The sequence below is a fragment of the Phodopus roborovskii genome, unplaced genomic scaffold (genome assembly GCF_943737965.1).
Source record: "Phodopus roborovskii unplaced genomic scaffold, PHOROB, whole genome shotgun sequence".
NCBI lineage: Eukaryota > Metazoa > Chordata > Mammalia > Rodentia > Cricetidae > Phodopus > Phodopus roborovskii.
The window spans coordinates 32,280,977-32,299,885 of NW_026126447.1; the positions used below are offsets into that span (position 1 = coordinate 32,280,977).

An 18,909-nucleotide genomic window follows, 5' to 3' on the forward strand; every position below is an offset into this window, starting at 1 on the left:
CAAGGTTTAAACTCAGGATAAAACTCAAAGGGAGAATGTAAGAGTCAAAGTTAATTTGTAAGCCCCACCTGCCCAGATAACTTCCTAGAATGCTGGGAACTGTAGTTCTTGGGAAATAACAAAGCCACATGGGAAATGTAGTGGCCATATGGTTTTGTCCTTAAAAAGATGCTGCAATATGTGTCTTGTCGCCACTTCCTGGGATTATGGAGAGTGGGCCTGACCAGAGTCATTCTGGTCAGTATTTAATTAAAGCTTGCTTTAAATTTGACTCAAAATTGTGGAACTGGCTTTTCTCTTGTGAATCTCATAATTAACAGTGGGGAAGTAGACGTGAGCTCCCATCCCTAGCCAAGATGCTGTCTCCAACTGACATCTACTTACAAAGAAAAAATTAGTTTTCTCGAATGGAGTCTCACTGGGTATATTAATCACACTTAAGGGTAGGCCCCAAGCCCAACAGTAGACAGCCAACACAAAACCAATGGTCTGTCTCATATTGCTCTGTTTAGGCTTTTATATATATATATATATTTTGCTTTACTAGTCTTTTGTTTGTATAATTTGGTTTCTGATCTTGTGTTTTTAAGGATTTTGTTTTTGTATTTCTTGTTATTTCTTTTTTAAAAAATTCTGACTTGTTTGTTTCCTTTGTTTGCTGTTCATTTGTTTTCTAAAGAGAGAAAGAAAGGGCCTGGAATTTGGTGGGTGGGAAGGTAGGGAAGAGAAAATTATGATCAGCATATACTGTATGCTAAAAAAAAATTGTCAATAAAAAATAAGTAAACAAACAATGGTAAAACAAAGAATTTACCACTCAGTCAAGATAGCCTAATGGTATTAGGCATCCTTGTGCAAGAACGATCATTGTCCAGTCTGGTTGTTGTCATGCTCATCTACAATGTATAACCTATAAAGACTACATACAGCAGAGTGTATCAGGAAAGGTGCCTGAAAGTAAGTTCTATGACATGGCATGTCATACCATATCCAAGCTTCCTTTTTCTTCATGGATGACTAGAAGCCTATGTTTTCAACTATACCAGCATAGGAGCTGGCTGACTTGAGTAAGTAAGGTTCCCTACTTCCTTATCTAGGAAATGGTCTAAGTAGAGCATCCTGGGTAACAGCATTCTGGGAACAATTAAGCGGTAAGGTGCCTGCTTAGTGAATTTGAGACCTGACTCAATCACCCAAGCCACCAAAGGAAATCAAGATTTTGGTATCTCCCCATCACTCCCTCACAGACTCAAGAACTTCGGTTAGTGAACCACCGTTTCCTCGCCTAACCTCTATCTGTTTCATAGGTTATTTTTAATGAGCTAAATCATGGTAATTGTGAGAGAAAAAAAAAACTGACAAAGTTCTCAGCTAATTCAGTCTGTATAATTTTATAGCTTTTTGTAATACCAACTTTTTAGATGATTTCCTAAGAATTTATAGATTATATAGACATAATTATAGAAAGGAACAAATAAACGTCTAGCATGTGGTAGTTGCTCAAAAAATAATAGTGTAATTCCTCACATTTTACACAATTTTTATAAAATAATACATTATTGTCAAGTGAAGTTAACAGAGTGCAAAATATTCTATTTACTTATCCATGCCTATATTATAATGTAGAACTACGGCACTGATGCGGAAGAGGCGGGGGTGGGCTTTGTCCATCAGTAATTTCAATCGTCTCCCTCTTAACCAGCCCTCAGAAATACACAAGAAGTAAAAACAGCTTAAAGGCACATCCTTCAGCCACCCTAAACCATAGGCCACCCCTGCCCTTGCAAGCTGACTGCCACCTCAAAACCCATCCCATGTTCAATTTCTGGAACTACCCCTGGAGGGCGACTGAAAACACTATGGAAAGACATATTAAAGTGACACACATGAAGGAAGCCTGGGATAATTGTGCCTTTTAGACGCCCATCCACAATTGTGCTCAGATATTATAAATGCTGTGTCTCTCGACAGATGGCATTTTCCGGTGGGGAAATGAAAGGAGACCCGGTTCTCCTAAAACACTTCAGCACATGTAGTGCTCCAGGCAGACCCTGCATTCCTTCATCACAGACACCTCCAGCATCTTCCCCTAACATGATTCTGAGCATGACTTTCATAACTTTGATTATGAGGACCTGAGTGCCAGCCTGTCACAGGAAACAAATTGGGTGCTTTTTAATGGCCAAGTTCCAAGTTCCAAAACAAGTAAATGGCTTTTATCAAGTTATTACACAATTCTCACTAAAAAAGACCAAAAACAGAAGTACCTTGGTACTGAAGGTACTGAAGCTACCATGACAAAGCAAGCCTGTTTGCAAGGGGCTCTTCTAGGTTAGCACTACCAAGCCCAAGTCCATTGTCCCAGTCCCAGAGCTGCTGGTCACACTAGCCAAAGCCAAGATGGTAAAATCAAAGCCAGTGTGTATTGGTTCTGAGTTCTTCTGTTTTTCATGCTTAGCTCTAAATAGAGATTAGGAGGCTTACATCTCAGGTGCCTCACGGGGAGAGATCATATTATTTTCCTAAATAATTCTGAAATCCAGAGGCTCCGACTTTGAAAAGAGGAACCAAGTGTGCCTTCAGCTGAGGCTTTTATTAGTGAAAATAAATGTTTTAAATGAGAAATTTCAGGAATTCAAGCCACTGAGCTGGGCTGCCCACCTCTTTCTTCCTGTTTGATCTTTGAAGATTAGCGTTTGGTACTTTTCGTGACATTTATATTGAGGAAGGAATATAAGATTATTAAAAGCAGAGAAACTCAATATTGGGAAGGCACATCAAAAGGTCTTCATGACAAAGAAGAGATCATCTGATTTGAAACCCGTGACTAGAAGCATGTGTGCTGCACTTATTTTCTGGTTAACAGCGTAACATACGTCAAAATATGACTTAAAGCACTTCTCGCAGCTGAGCTGACATTTGGCGGTCCTCCACCTTCTTTTGCTCTTGAGGGTGGGGCTTCAAATCCAAACGAGGTTAACACTTTGTACTGGGACATATTCCTGGTGGATGAGGGAAACAGTCTTTTTGTTGGAGTAAAATGAAAACATCTGTTCAGGTCCCTAAGGAAAGAATTATTTTTAAAAAGAATAGGGGGGATGGAAAAGCCTGGTTTCAAAGCTGGAGGCAGCTACAGTTAACATTGCATACGTCAATTACATTGTCTGTTGCCTGGCTCGCCAAGGATGATGAAAATGTGTATGTGAGCCATTGTTGATCTTGAGTTTTAAAGATTGCTCCTCCATATTTATCCCCTTACCTTGTCCAAACTCACATGGGGAGAGTTATTCACTGGTTTTGAGTTCTTTTCCTGGTAAAGCAGGATAAACACAGGTAAGTAAATGACTGGTTTTCCATGATATGATGTGCCTTGATCCACAGCTGTGTCCTCTGGATAGATGTTATATTTGTTTGATATTACTGATGCAATATGAAGTAGAATTAAGCATCTCTGTTCTAAAAATCCAAAATGGGCTTCAAAACCTGAAATTTTGAGTTGCTATTTTAAAGCTTAGTTTCAAATCTTGTTGCATTTTGGAGTTCAGATTTGAGGGCTAGAAGTGTTTGCCTAACAAAGCATGTATTAATGTTCCAATGTCATGAAAACATTTCTAATCCTAAGAATTTCAGGCGAAGCATACTCATACTGCATATACCTTAGCATCTTAACACAGTATCCATTGTTCACAGCAGTTCCATCAACCTGGTTTGATGTCATTACCTGTTCAGAGACTCAGGGTGTTGATTACTATGATCTGGATTTCAAGTTCCCTCCCAAGCTCTTGGGATTGTGGCAGAACACCATGTCTTGCAGTTGGTGAGCAAATACTCTGATCTTGTCCCTGTTGGCCAGTTGATCCTTGCAACTCTGGGATGCTGTCCACACTACCACTTTGCCTCTTCCATCTTCAATGCTAAAAACAGAGAATCAATCTGCCATGTATGGATTCCCTTGATTTTCTGGACCACTGATTTCTAGAATATCCTAGTCCCATTAGGGCTCACCTTGGTCAATTAGGTTCACGGTGCTGGAGGGATTATCATTCCAGATCTTAAGATAGATTATTGAACCATAGTAATAAAAACAAGATGGTGTTGGCACAAAAACAGGCAAGTAGACCAGTGAAACAAATTTGAAGACCCAAACATGAGCACACATAACTTCAGCCATTTAATATTTGACAAGGACATAAAAAATGTACACAAAAGATCATCAACAAATAGCACTAGGAAAACTAGTTGTCCATGTGTAGTAGGACGAAATTAGACCCATATCTGTCATCTTGCACAAAAATTTGCACAAAACCCAAGACTGAAACAGCTAGAAGAAAACGTGGCCAGTGCCCTACATGTTATTGGTGTAGGAAAGGATTTCTTGAATAGGATTCATTTGCCCAATAATTAAGACCAACAATTAATAAGTCAAATTCATGAAACCAAAAGACATCTGCACAACTAAATAAATAATCAACTGAGTGAAGAGGAAGCCAACAAAATTGGAAAGAATAATTTCCACCTATATATCTGACAGAGGACCAATATCCAGAATATACAAAGAGCTCAAAACAAGGAAAAAAATTAAAAAAAAAAAAAAAAAAAAAAAAAACAGAGTCAAGAAGGGGTCAGCAGAAGATCCATTCAAAAGAAGTAGGACTGGAACCTGTAACTGGCTAATTCATCATCCCTAGAAAATACGGAAGTGCAAATCAAAACAACTTTGAGATTTCATCTCACCCCAGTCACAATGGCAAAGATCAATGGAAAAATTGGCAGCCAGTGTTGGAAGTGATGGAGGGGATGCAGACAAAAAGGAAACCTTTGTATGCTGATGGTGGGTTACAAACTGATGCAGCCACTGTGGAAATCAGAGTGGTGAATTTAAGAAAACTACACTAAAAATGAACTACTATGTGACCCATTCCACTCCTTAGCACATGCCCATAGATACTTGTTCAGCCATGTTCACTGTTTCTCTAGTTACAATGTCTAGAATATAGAAACAACCTACATGCCCTACAACCAACAAATGGACAGTGAAAACATGGCATATACACACTGTAGGATACTATTGAGCTGTAAAGAAAAGTGAAATCATGAGCTTTCCAGGTGTAAGGATTCAGGCATTAGGCTGACCTGCCCATCACCTGGCAGAATGAACTCAGGCAGTGCCTTGGTCAGCCCAGGGTTCCATGACTACTAGTCTGTATTTAGGTGCAAGGACCCTTTTACAAGAAAGGCCTCGGGCCACTAATGCTCTCTTTCCTGCTGTTCCCCTGGGGCACACATGACTTTTCCTGTCTCCCTCTTCTGTCTGCTCTCTGTTTCCTTACCTCTTTTCTCTTTCCTCCCTGCCCCCTTTCCCTTTCTAATAAAACTTCCCACTTAAGCACTGTCTGCCTGGCATGTTTGTCCCTCTGCTTCCATCTCCCTTGCCTGCCATGGAATCCTCCAAGGTCCCCATCGAGCTTTAATCATGACCAGGTACATGGATGGAACTAGAAAAGATCATATTGAGTGAGGTAACTCAAACCTGGAAAGACAAATGTTGCATGTTCTCTTTTATTGGAGGCTCTTAGCTCCAGATCTTCAAACTTGAGTACATAGCCTGAAGTAGCCTGAAGTGAAACAGGGCCATTGTCAGGATATGGGGTTTAGGGAGCAATGGAGAGGGAGATAGCGGGGAAATAGGGAAAGGAGGGAGTCTTTAGGGGGAGCGATGGAGGTAAATATGGAAGGTGTAAAGAAAGGAGCTTGTAGGATACAAGTGATCTGATAGGGGAAATAAGGAAAGGGGTGCTCCTTATGGAATGGGGACAATTAAGAAGACAGACAGCAAGGATGGAGGTGGGGAAAATAACAATATGGATGTCTGAAAAGCTACAAGGAATCATACTATTAGCTATTCACCTTCAAATAATTCCACAATGCACATAATTTAGTCTCATAAATATACAGATACAGTTTTAACAAATTCTTCTCATCTGGACTAATGATTCTCTTTTCAAGAGCCAAAGACTACCTAACAAAAACCCAGACAAGAGAACCCCTTCTTTGAATTGTTAGCCAGGGATATCTAGAAGACCAAACATACAGCCTGTTGCTGTTGCCCTTGGCTACCAACCCCCCCCCCCAGAGGTAGAAGATACGTTCTTCTGTCATTAAAGACACCCAGAGACTCCTCAGCTAGAACTGACATGAATGTCCCTTACCTAGGGACTAGCTTTTACTGTACCAGAGGGAGGGAAGCAACCAACAGACTTACCCAGCTATGATGCCTACACATCAACAACCAGCATAGTGCCATAACCCTAAGGATGAAGAAGTAGATAACATGATAGTAACCAACAGTTCTCTAATTGGACTTAAGACACATTTAACAACAGAGATATCAGTCCTGGTATTGTAAACTTAGCTAACTACCCTGTGCTAGCAAACTCATGATTACAACAACCAATTTACTCACACAGCATAATACTTAACTACTTATAAACATTGCCCTGGCCCCCATAGAGAAGTATAGTCTTCACCGGTCATTAATGAAACTTCTCTTTGTATCAGCTGGTGAACCACTACAGAAACCCACAACTTAAATGCAGAATTGTGGAGCCCAGTCCCAGTGCATAGAGCTACAAAACACTCCCACACCTAAGGTTCAGGGAATGTTGCAAGAGGAGGTGGAAAGATTGTAAGAGCCAGAGAGTCAAAGAATTGCTGTCAGATGTTGTCTCCTAGTAACATCAGAAGGCATACTGATAAGGTCTCACCAACACAGCCATCCAACCATGAACTGAACAAGGAAGACACCAATGAGCATGTCAAATTGGATGGGGAAAAGCCCAAAATGCCTCAGTCTGACACTACAGGAACTGTAAAGCTGGGAGCAGGAGGAATGGTCCTCCTTAGGAACCAAATGGCCATCCAATGTCAAATGTCAGCCCTGAAAACATACATCCATGTAACATTATATAGACTCAATAGGTTATATTTAGAGATAGTTATGTTTATACAGGTATACATGTGTATGCAATAACAATTAATGAAAAAAATAGGCCATGGATTTGAAAAGGAGTGGGATGAGTATATAGATTTGGAGGGAGGAGAGGAAAGAGATATATGTTGTGATTAACTTACAATCTCAAAAATAAAAAGGAAATTTAAGAATAAGAAATTAACTGGTGAAAATGAAGCGAAAACAGTCAATAGAAACAAAGCTACAGATGCAAAGAGATACTGTCTCCAACCAATGTGAGGAGTAGAAATCTGTTAAAGCAGCACAGAGTGCTTACTTGGTTGGACATGAGATAGTAGGAGGCAGAATGCCCAGTGGTTAAAAGCCTGGGTGACAGAGCTAGACCTAGATACCCTGGGCTTGCCTCCTGGTTCTGCTGTTCTACAGCTGTCAACTGTCTATTGTCTCTGAGCCCAAGCGTCCCCCATCTGTAAATTCAAATCTTGAGTACGTACTTACAACTTGTTTTGGTGGGTGAAATTAACACAATTTCCACCTCATACAACATGTCAATTATTCTGTGCCAAAGAGGGTTACTTCTCTTACTACTCACAGTGTCCTTGCAGGGCATTAGCATTAACTTGTAAAAGATGAGAAAACATAAGTATCATGGAACTAACTTCTCCAAGGCTACAAATGCTAATAAGACACAGATATGCTGTGATACAGCTCAAGTCCTTCTTGCAAGCACCTGCTTTTTTTACCACCACATTTTAAAGTAAGATATTAAAGGCGCTGGGAGTAGGGGTTAATTTTCCTGACTGAGTTAGTTTAGCCCCTGTCCTAGTTTAGTTTCTAATACTGTGATAAATACCATGGCTAAATGCAACTTGGTATAGAAAGGGTGATTTCACCTTCCAGCTTATACTCTGTCACTGAGGGAATCCAGAGCAAGAATTCAAGACAGGCTTCTAGAGGCAGAAAAGGATACAGGAGTCACGGAGGGGTGCTGCCTACTAGCTTGCTCCCCATGTGCTCTCTTGTACAACCTGCCCAGGGCTGGCACCACTCACAACAGACTGCTCATAACCTGAGTTTCCCAGTGTTCTTCTTCTCCTCTGCTCTGTAGGAGGGTCTTCCTGCTCCATGGCTGCCCCTATAAGCTGAGAGCCAACTAGGCTCCCCAGCAATTGTCTATACAGCTTTCCTTGTGTCTAGGACATCCACTGTTCTCTCTCTTTACCCCCAATCTTACATCCTGCTCAGTTCAATTCATTGAGCCATGTCTTGATGCCTTTTCTGAGCTACCTGCTTCAGAGCTGGGAATGCAGTGTGGAATAAACATGTCACCATTTATATTCTGGTGGGTGATGGCAATATGGTAATAATATACAAAGTTGAACCCAGGTTACATTAGACACAACTCATCCTGGTGGCTCCAAAAGACTTTGCAAGAGGAATTTAGGAGCTTCCAATATGTAAGCATTGATCATAAGAAAATAGGAATGAAATCCAGGTAGAGAGGATGGTTGGTACACACGGGAAAGGGGCATGCTGTTCATTACCCAGGGCACCTCAAGTGTGAATCGGGGTGAGAGAAACAGTAACACAGGAGAAATCAGTCAAAGTTTACAGTGGTGAAGATGGAGGCAAAATGATCTGGGGTGGGGGGGTAACAAGGTCCCATTAAAGTACTTTAAGCAGGAATTACATGCTCACGTATTAGTTTAAATATATGGTTGGCGGTCCTATAAGACGATGTTCTGTGTCTAGGCAAGTGGCAAAGCTGTTAACTCGAGTGAAGCTCAGAAAATGAGTGCAAGCCATGAAGAAGGTTGGGGTTGCTTTCAGCTATCAAGCCTGGAAAAGAGGTGAAAAAATCGGAATCCTAGGTGGGAAGCAGAAATGGTTTTGGTTTTAAAATTGGCATTTGGAAGATTTTTTTTTTTTTTTTTTTTTTTTTTTTGCTCAGGGCAGCTGGTAGACAGGCATTCGTAAGAAACTTCTACAGTTTTTACAGTTCAAGTCCTAGGAAGCAGGGAAAGCCCTCTACACCAGAGGAGTCCCGGGAGCATTGAGGGGCGGGGATTGTCCTCTTGAGTGCTGACTTCATTGGCCTTCCCCACGGAGACTGATCATCGATTGGCTAAGAGGACCTACAGTCCCATCACTGAAGCAGACACTACCTCAAGGTCACACCTCCTCCAGAGGCCTGTCGCTTAGCAACTGGTTTGCTTTGTCCAGCTGAGCTGACTCAGTCTTCACCTGGAAGGCAGAAAGAGAACTTGTCAGCGCTGCTTCGGGCTTTCCCTTTCCATTTCCTCTTCTCATACTAACAATACGGGCTTCTCTCAAGTGGTCCCCCAAGTTTTTCTTGGGGGTGGTGGCTGGCAGTGAGACACCTCAGATAAGAAGGACCCCAGTTCTGGGAGTCTCCGCTTGGAGGCGTCAGAGGTGGGAAGTCACTGTTAAATCATAACTTAGCAGTCATTTGACTGGGGAGCTAGTAACCGTTAACCAGTGGTCAGAGGGTGACCCGAGACCTCTGTCAAGAACTCCGCCCAGAGTAAACCTGAGTAGTTAGGGGACAGGTGACAGGCCCTCCACTGCCTCGGGATGTACTCCAGAGCTTACATCTTGCTGGAAAGAGAGTTCAAGGAATTCCAGGACAACAGAAATGAGGTAAATAAGTACAGGGGTGTGGAGGGTTCTGTTTCATCCAGTGATACTGTTTAAGGCTAGTCCGTGTTTATTCTATAAACCATGACTTTATTCTATAAACCATACCGACTTTCCCACTACACTATTCCAGAATAATATCTACTGTTTCAAGGTAATGATAGGTAACAATTTTAAGTACATTGTGAGGGGCAATGTCTCTAAAGCCGAAGCCCTTGGTTATGAGAGTGTGTCAAAAACTGACTGGAAGATTCGATTCATGCTCATTAATATCAGGAACCAAGCAGTGTTTCATTTTCTTACCAGCTAACTAGCACCCAGATTCAGTATAGATTTTTCCCCAGGATCCACTCCATCATTTTCTGACGCTTTGTTTTTGATTTTTGTGTTCTACTGCATACTCTCTAGTACCTTTTTTTCCTTTACCAACACAAGGCATAAGTGGCTTTGCCTTCTAATTTTAATGCAGAAGAAAAAGCATACCTTTGTCTCAATGCTCCCAGTGAAGTTATTGATGTTCATTTGTGCCATGGGTTAATTTATGGGAAATGAAAAACAAATGAAAGGGAGAAAGGAGAAATGCTTTTTAAAAAAGTAGAACCAAAGCCATCCATAGAAGAGTATGTGCAGTGGTGCCGACAATAGCCCTGTCGGTGGTAGGTCACAATGTATGTTCCATTTTATGCCTACTATAAACAAATTAAAAAAAAAAAACTTCTGGAGATGCTTAGAATCAACTATGTACACGTTGCAGGTGTGTGGACCTCATGTTAAATGACTCTTCAATCTAAGTTATGCTCTTCTCGGGCATAACAGAATTTAGTGGTGGGTTACATCAGTGCAGATGATGGAGAAAGGCAAATACAGTGCTTGCTTGGATAGTCAGTGCACTTATTCAGTCTGCTGGCTCAGAAGGGATTTGCTGAACTTATTCAAGTACATTCAGCATAACTTTTTTGTTTGTGAAGCACATTCTTGTCTCTTCATAGGAACAATACTGAAATGTAGGAAAAGTATGTTTTTATAGACAACAGTAACCTGGGGATTTTTAATTTCTTTTCCTAAATAAGTTTTATAGTTTAATATAAGAATGAAAACTTTAAAAAAAAATTACACATCAAAATTAAACAGACCTGAAGCATATACATACATTCCAATGAACTTCCACACATTTAGAATGGCCATTTGGAAAAGAAACAGTGGAGCTTCCCATTAGATTTTACACTTGATATTGGACATACTTTTATACATTTATCCATTACCAAAAGCAAACCAAAAAAAGAAAAAAGAAAAAAGAAAAAAAGAAATCCATGGCAGAGTTAGAACTAGAAACACAATTAACTTTATATTCCCTTTCATAACACAAGAAAAACTCCTGCTCATAAATACAATGGACTTGAGTTCAGAATTTTTTCGTGGAAATGACCCTACATCATGCCTTCCACACAACATCCATCATCTTCAGGAGCTTTTAGTAAACACATGCTTTCCAATTCCCAACTATTTCCTCCTTTCCCCATTGAACCTTAAATGACCATGCCCTCCACACACTCTGTATAGACACACAACCCAGTCTCAATTTCCTGGTCCCACTAGTGACTTCTATGCTTAGCAATTTGTTTTTAATTTACTATTTATTTCATGTGTTTCCTAGCATCTACCTTAAGACAAGCAACACCTCGCCATATCAATAAATAGAACTATCAAGAAAAAGTCAAGATTTTTAAAATTCAGTGAAACCCAGAATCTGATTTTCAAAACTACCAAGACCATTTTAGTCTATTTTATTTATTTATTTTTTTAATGACAGAGTGTTACTGCTTTTCCTATAAGTGAAGATCTTATGAAATGGGAAGCTCAGATCGAAGGACTTCAGAATTCAATCTGGGAAGGTTTGTGTTTCCAAAATCAATCTGTCTTGAGAGGTGGCAGAGGGTAGATGGGGGAAACTAGGGATCAACTCCAGAGTCTCACTCCCAGCCCTTAATGTTACTGTATATATTTCCTTTTCAAATTTTATTTACTTATTATTTTTATTTCATGTGAATTCATATTTTGCCTGCCTGTGTGTCTTTGTGAAGGGATCAGATCCCCTGGAACTGGAGTTAGAGGCATTTACGAGCTGCCATGTGGGTGTTGGGAATTGAACCTGGGTCCTCTGGAAGAGCAGCCAGTGATCTTAACTGCTGAGCTATCTCTCCAGCACCATGTTACTGTGTTTTAAAAAAGCAAACCCAATAAAGTATATTTATTAGAATATTTGCAACAGTCTTCATGAGATCAGGGGAATACCTATGAAAATTCCTGTTGACTTCAACATTCCACACTTATTTCTTGGCTTTCCCTTTATAATTTTCCCCTAAATTTCCAGAAGTCAGATCCTCAAGGATCCCCCAGCCCACTATAAACTTTATTAACTATGAGTTATTTCAGTTACTTATTTCAAGAAAATTCTTTAAGTGAAGTGGATGAGACAATGATAAAACAACAATGACAGTAAAATATAATATATGCTTCCATAGATTTTGGAAAGAACACCAAAGAAGGGAGAGGGATTAGCAATCCCACCTACAGGAGTCAGGAAGGCTTTCATAGGAAGGAATATTTGAGTTGACAAGTGAACACTAGCCCAAGTTCTAAAGGAGAAGGAATTCATATTACAGGCAGGAAAGGTTGCTGCAGTTTCTGGGAAGGGAGAGTTTAGTCAACATGAGAGGAAACAGTGTGTAGGAGACAGAAATCGTGAGTGGACAGAACTGTAGGAGAAACCAAAATTGAGTGCAGGTATTTGTTAAAGAGCTGGTTCACAACAAAGAATGGCCTGTGCACGGTGAAGGAATTTAAGACAAACATGGGGAAGTAACTGGAGATGGCACAGGAGGTAAGAGCACTTGCTGCCCAGCCTAAAGACATGAGTTCAAACCCAAGAACCCATGTGGTAGAAGGCAAGAACTAACTCTGGCACATTGTCCTCTAACCTACACACATGCACACGTGGATGTGCGCACACGCACACATGAGAAAAAATAAATTTAAAGAAGAAAATATATTGAAGGAAAAAACAAGAAAATAATGGATAGGTGTAATCATAGGAAAACGTCCAGTGTTCCATCAGGTTAGAGCTAATTATAACACTTTAATGGCACTGTTCATTTCTATATTACAGGATGTGTTTTCAACCTGACAATAGATTTTACACCAGAGTACAACCTTGTTCCTCCAGTTGTGAAATTTCTAACAATTCCTTTTCATCCAAATGGTAAGGACTAAGTGAGACTCTTACTATTGTGTTATTGTGGCTTTGTCCATGCAGTCTTGGGGGGGGGTGTTTAATAGCCAAGTTCCCCTTTAACAACTTATAATTAAGGTAAGAGTACTCACTGGGGAAACTTTAAAAGTCAGCGAAAATGGCAATCCCTTTGAATCCTAATAGTGGAGCCGTTTTTAATATTTTACCACATCGATCCTCATTTTTCTGGGTGCACATTTTTTCCACAGTTGAGATGTGCTGTACCGTTTTGAGTCTAGCTTTTTCCTGCATTTTAAAACTCCTTAGTTTTAATTATGTATTATGTGAAAGGGTGGGGGTTGTGCCCTGGAATGGGTTCTGTGCTGGTGAAGGTCTGAAGAGGGTTTCAGATCCCCAGAGGCTGGTGTTACAGGTCATTACACCCAGTGTGAGTGCTGCAAACCAAGCTCAAGCTCAAGCTCAGCAGTGCTCCTGACAAAGGAGCTATCTCCCCATCCCTGTCCTGCATTTCCATACATTCTGTAAAAGACCATCTTAAATGGCTGGATATTACATATTCGTGCATAATTTATTAAGTTGAATCTAATTTTTCATTTTATAAAAATAATATACGAGACAACTTAATCTTTGGAAAAAAAGTATGTCAGATTGCTCTGCTGAGTTCTATGCATAGTGGTAGCCTGAAGCATTGCATTTTCTTTAATTGGATTCTGAAACAGAAGACAACGTAATGTAACTGTGGGCTTGTATAGGAGCCTTTCCCTGAAACTACTGAAAACCATGACATCTAAACTATACAAACTTTTAAAAGCTTTTATTGCTATGCACATTAAAAACAAACTAAAAAATAACAAAACTGCATTATGCAAACTCAGGGACCATTCATGGTACAGGATAGAATATCTACATCACATAAAGAACCCTTGTCAGTTACCAGAAAACAGTGTAAAATCCATGAACAAACACCGGATAGACTGAACACAACAAAACAATCTCATGAAGAAATAAATGCAAACTAAAACACAAAATATTGTGATTCATCACTTCTGTTTACAAAATGTTAAAAGACATTAAAACTCAATTGTAGTGGGCTTGGGCAGACATTATTCCTTGACATAATGGTGACCTATTAGGGAAGTGATTTGGAAATTTCTAATCAGGATATATCTCCAGGCTATGGATTATTCTGTAGACATAGTAGCACAAAAGTATGTTATATTGAAGGATGTTCATTCCCAGCCCTTAACCCTTGCCTTGCTGCAGCCTCTCCTATATACTTCAAATCATCTCTGGGTTACTTAACAATGAAATTATGTGCATAGTTGATCTGCTATATTGTTTCAAAAATAATGACAAGAAAAATGTTTGTACAAGTTGAATATGAATGCTATTTTTTCTGAATATTTCTAAATCTCCGTTTAATCCATGGATTCCAAACCTATGCATACAGAGAACCCATTATAATGACAATATCTGTTGACATGAGATTTTTTTTTAACAGAGAAAGTTTTTAAGTAAAATTTTCCATATACTACATCTTTCCCCTATATTTGAAATCTGGATTTTCTTTGTCACTGCAGTGTCCCTAGAATCATCATTGCTTGGCACATAGTAGGTGCTTACATACTTTTTTAATAAGCATATTTGAACCAGCAAAGTGATCCAGCAGGAAAGATCACTAGCTGAGCAGCCTGATAATCCCCAACTCCCACAAGTTGTCCTTTGCCTTCTAGACATACATATGCATATACACACAAATGAATGTAAGTCAATTTTAATAATAAACACTAGAAATAGATTGAACATTTATTTTAAATGAAAAAACACCTTGAAAACAAAAGTAAATGTGTCCTTTCATGTGATAAACGTATGAGTACTTATAGGTATACAGATAGAAGTTTGTAGAGAACAATGTGACTTGTGGAACTGTTTGCAGGGAACATTCATGTTTTATTTTATATTTTCTTATATACATTTTATCCTCCCAAATCCACTATTATTTTTGTAATTAAAATTAGTTTTGAAGCTGAGCAGATGGCTTATACAAGCATCTGACTTCAAATACTGAATACCCACATAAAAATCCAGCCACAGCCACCCACACCTTTAACACCCGCACTGTGGGGGCGGGAAGAGAAAGCTTACTAGGGCTTGCTGACCACCAGCTTCAATGGGAGAGCCTTTCTTAAAGAAGTAAGATGAAGAAAGAGCAGGGTTCCTGGCCTCCTCCTCTGGCTTCTGGGCACACACAGACATATACACCCATACACACATGTGCACGTGAATCACACATATACACACTCACATACAGCCTCAAAAATCCAGTATTTGAAATTCATATTATATAGGAGCGTATAATCAGCTAAATCTGGTGGACACATATCATTATATGAAATAGGAAAAAGGGAAGAAGAGTAGTTGAAATAATTTTCTTATGTGTCATTATGATGCTTTATAACTTTTGAGTACTAAAATTAATACATTGTTTTAATACAGTAGACCCATATACCGGTCAGCCCAGTATAGACTTTTTGGACAGCCATGACAAGTGGAACACAAATTATACACTAAGCAACATCTTACTTGCTCTACAGGTAAGAATAGTTAATTGTAATGCTCTCTCTCTGTGTGTGAGATTCTATTTAAGACGGGCCTCACTGTATAGCCCCCAGGCTGGCCTTGAACCCATGATTCTCCTGCCTGCACCTCCTGGGGGCTGGAAATATGGGCATGTACCACCATGCCTACCTTAACACTTTGACACAGTTAATTCTCCCACTCATTCATCACACAAGGGTCAACACATACACAGCATATTCAAATGCTTAGAGGGTCTTAGCAAGCTGGCGTCAATCAAAATGTCTTCATCAGGAGCTGAAGAGTGGATCTTTAGCTGCCGACCTATTTTGAAATTGATGGCTAAAGCCCTTCACAGTCAAATAATACACATTTTATGAAAGAAGAGCTGAACCATTGAGAACTTTTAAGTTAAAGACATACAGCCTGGATGTTTTAAATTAAAGACATACAGCCTGGCTTTACTTCAGCTTCTAACATGTCTCTAGAGTTTTTTCCTAATTCTCAGGCCTCATCTACCTCAGAGAGGTGAGTCACTGGCTACACCTTAGAATATTCAGCTTTCTTCTGTGTTCTAGACAATGCTAGCTGTTCTTTCTCTTATAAGTGATCATATCAAATCTGGTGAACTATGAAACCAAAAATGCTCTCTTCTCAGGTCAATGTCTGGTTCCCAAATGCCACATTCACTACTGGGTTTACATCCTCAGATGCATATACCTCCATCTCATGTCCTCCTTATTCATCTACTGCTAAAATTAATTATTCCAGTAGCATTGCTTTGACTGCAAGATCCTCCCTAGAAATCTACTTGTCATCAAGAATATTGGTGATAAAAATTATTAAATTTCGAACATTTGGAATGCCTGGAGAACAACTCTTAACATAATTCTTTTTTTTTTTTTTTTACCAGAATTGTCATATAATTTTGATTTCTTATTCCTGAAAATAAAATAGTTAATATTGTGGTGAATCATCTTGACATATTAAAATGTAACTTTTAAAACAATTCAGTTCATTTATTCATTCTATAAACATGTATTGAACATCTACCTACTAGTGTGAGATTTTGTTCTCATACAGAAATCTAAGAGGTGGACCTGGAGAGATGGCTCAGTGTTAGAATCATCCATTGGCTACCACATTGTCTTCAGGGCTAAGTACAAATTCTTTCCCAGAGCAGAGGACCTACTTCTTGCAGTTGGGCTCAGACTCACACTATGCAACTCTGTATCCCCATGCTTTTCAGCACTCACAATGCTTGATGCAATTCTGATCATAAAGAATTCAGAGTAATTCTTGGCCAGTGCTCCATCTTCTTGCTATCCAAACTGTCCATCAAAGGATTCTTCACATCACAGTCAGATCAAGGGACTCTTCCCTCAAGTATGCCTTATCTGATTCCTTTTCCTTGAGCAGGATTTATGGCTTTAGTCTGGGGGGTGCTTGCTTTGCCAGGTACCCAACAGTATTTGGATTTCTATCCAAGGAACTTCAATGCACATACTATTTTCTGAACTGTTTTCTATTGGACTATAGCTGATAGCCACATTGAAATGTGTTGAGGAGTTGACTTTTCACTTACTCTTTAGTAGTACTACTAATGGACACTACAAATATAGACCACATAATTATTGTTTACTTGTGAGTGAAAAAAAAACAGATTGATTGCCGTATTGTTGCTTTTCATAAAGATGGTACTTCAAATATTGTTTAAAGTATTTTTAAAATACTAGTCATCACACCATAAAAATAATAATCTTAAGTAATTAGAGAATTTCCGGTTCCACATAAAATAAAAAGGTAAATATCAATACTCATAAATCAAATTTCAAAACCATGAGCTGCATTCAAATGGATATTATAAAACCCATTTGTCTACTGTTACAGTCACTTACTGAAGATCCATAATTCTCCGTTTAATCTCTGGAGATTTTTGTTATTGAAATTCCATCACCACATGGCTAATTTAAAGGTTGGGCCTTTGTTCTATTTGGCTCCTTTAGCAGGATGTCTGACTTACACATATGCTAATATGCTAATAACATACACTAGTATGCCAATTTTTTTTAAAAAAACATTAAGTGCATGTAAAAGCTGAGTATATGCTATGTGCATAAGTCTCTTACACATAGTTAATGAGAAACTATGCAAAGATTTGCCAGATGTGCCTTGCTGAGTAAGATTCTCTCCAGCCACAGACCAAAAGCTTGCTCTTGAAGATTAGTCTCCTCGGCTTCCCACCCACTCTGAAAGGTAGGGTGGGATCTGCACTGAATCCTTATTTAGGCAGTTATTATGATCCTGGAAATGTAGCCTGAATGTGTTTCCCAAAGAGAAAACTCCAGTAATAGCAGAGAATTCTTGTTGCTTTTGAACTATCAAATGTCAGAATGATTACATTCAATTGAGAAAGTCTACTATAATTTCCATATTTTTGTTCTGGGTTTGCTTATGGTTTTCTGTATGCATTTATTACTCACTGTATGTATTGCTACAGCATGCATATGGAGGTCAAGAACAACTTGCTGGAGACATTTCTCTCCTTTCACTGTGTGGGTCCTGAGGATCAAACTCAGGTAGTGAAGCTTGACAGCAAGCACCTTTACCCATGAACCATCTCACTTGCCTTGTTTGTTTGTTTGTTTTAAAGTAGGGTCTTACTGACGTTTAATAAGGATCAGGAAAAACAAATAGGCCGAATAGATGTTTATTCAGGGAGAAATAACAACATAGACAGATGAACACCAACAGGTTCCTGGTCCCAAGGATGCCTTCGAATGTTCTCCTGTCCCTGTGCTGCAAGCAAGAGAGCTCTCAGAGCCCCCTCCTCAGACTTCGTTCCCCCAGGTAACATCTGCCCCTGTCTCCACCCCCAGTGGGCGTACTCTATGCTACAGGTGCGAACAAAGTGAATATCTAACTACAGGGTCTCACTATGAAGTCCTAGTTGACCTCAAATTCACCATCTCTTGATTCCATCCCCCCAAGGTGTGTGCTACCACACATGACCTTTTCATGATATTTATTTATTTATTTATTTATTTATTTATTTATTTTGCCTTTATCTCTTTATTTGGGGGTGACAGGCCATGAAGTATATGTGGAGGTCAGAGGACAGCTTATGGGAGTCAGCTCTCCTTCCACAATGTGTGTTCCTAGGATCAAACATAGCTTGGTGACAAATGCCTTTACCCACTGAGCTATGTTATCCACCTGATTTTTTTTCATAACTTTAAAGCCAAAATTGTTCCTTTTGCCCTGTGACCATATATAAGTATTATGGCAGTGTCCTAGTTTGTTTCTCTGTGCTGTGACAAAAATTAACCAACATTAACATGGAGATGAAAGGGTTTGTTGACTTAAACTTTCTGATCACCATCCATCACTGGGGGAAACCAGGGCAGGAACTCAAGGCAGAAACCTGGAGTCAAGAACTGACACAGAGATCACA

At 39.4% G+C, this 18,909-nt stretch overlaps 1 protein-coding gene across 1 annotated transcript in view; it reads left to right on the forward strand.

Moving 5' to 3' along the window:
- The first annotated feature begins 9,555 nt into the window (after window positions 1-9,555).
- Ube2u (ubiquitin conjugating enzyme E2 U) overlaps window positions 9,556-18,909 on the forward strand; it is a 43,586-nt gene continuing 34,232 nt past the window's right edge. Inside the window, exons 1-4 of the mRNA XM_051188010.1 lie at window positions 9,556-9,631; window positions 11,439-11,520; window positions 12,795-12,887; window positions 15,375-15,472. Coding sequence (XP_051043967.1) covers window positions 9,566-9,631; window positions 11,439-11,520; window positions 12,795-12,887; window positions 15,375-15,472 — 339 coding nt within the window. The 5' untranslated portion in view covers window positions 9,556-9,565. The remainder of the gene's footprint in view (window positions 9,632-11,438; window positions 11,521-12,794; window positions 12,888-15,374; window positions 15,473-18,909) is intronic.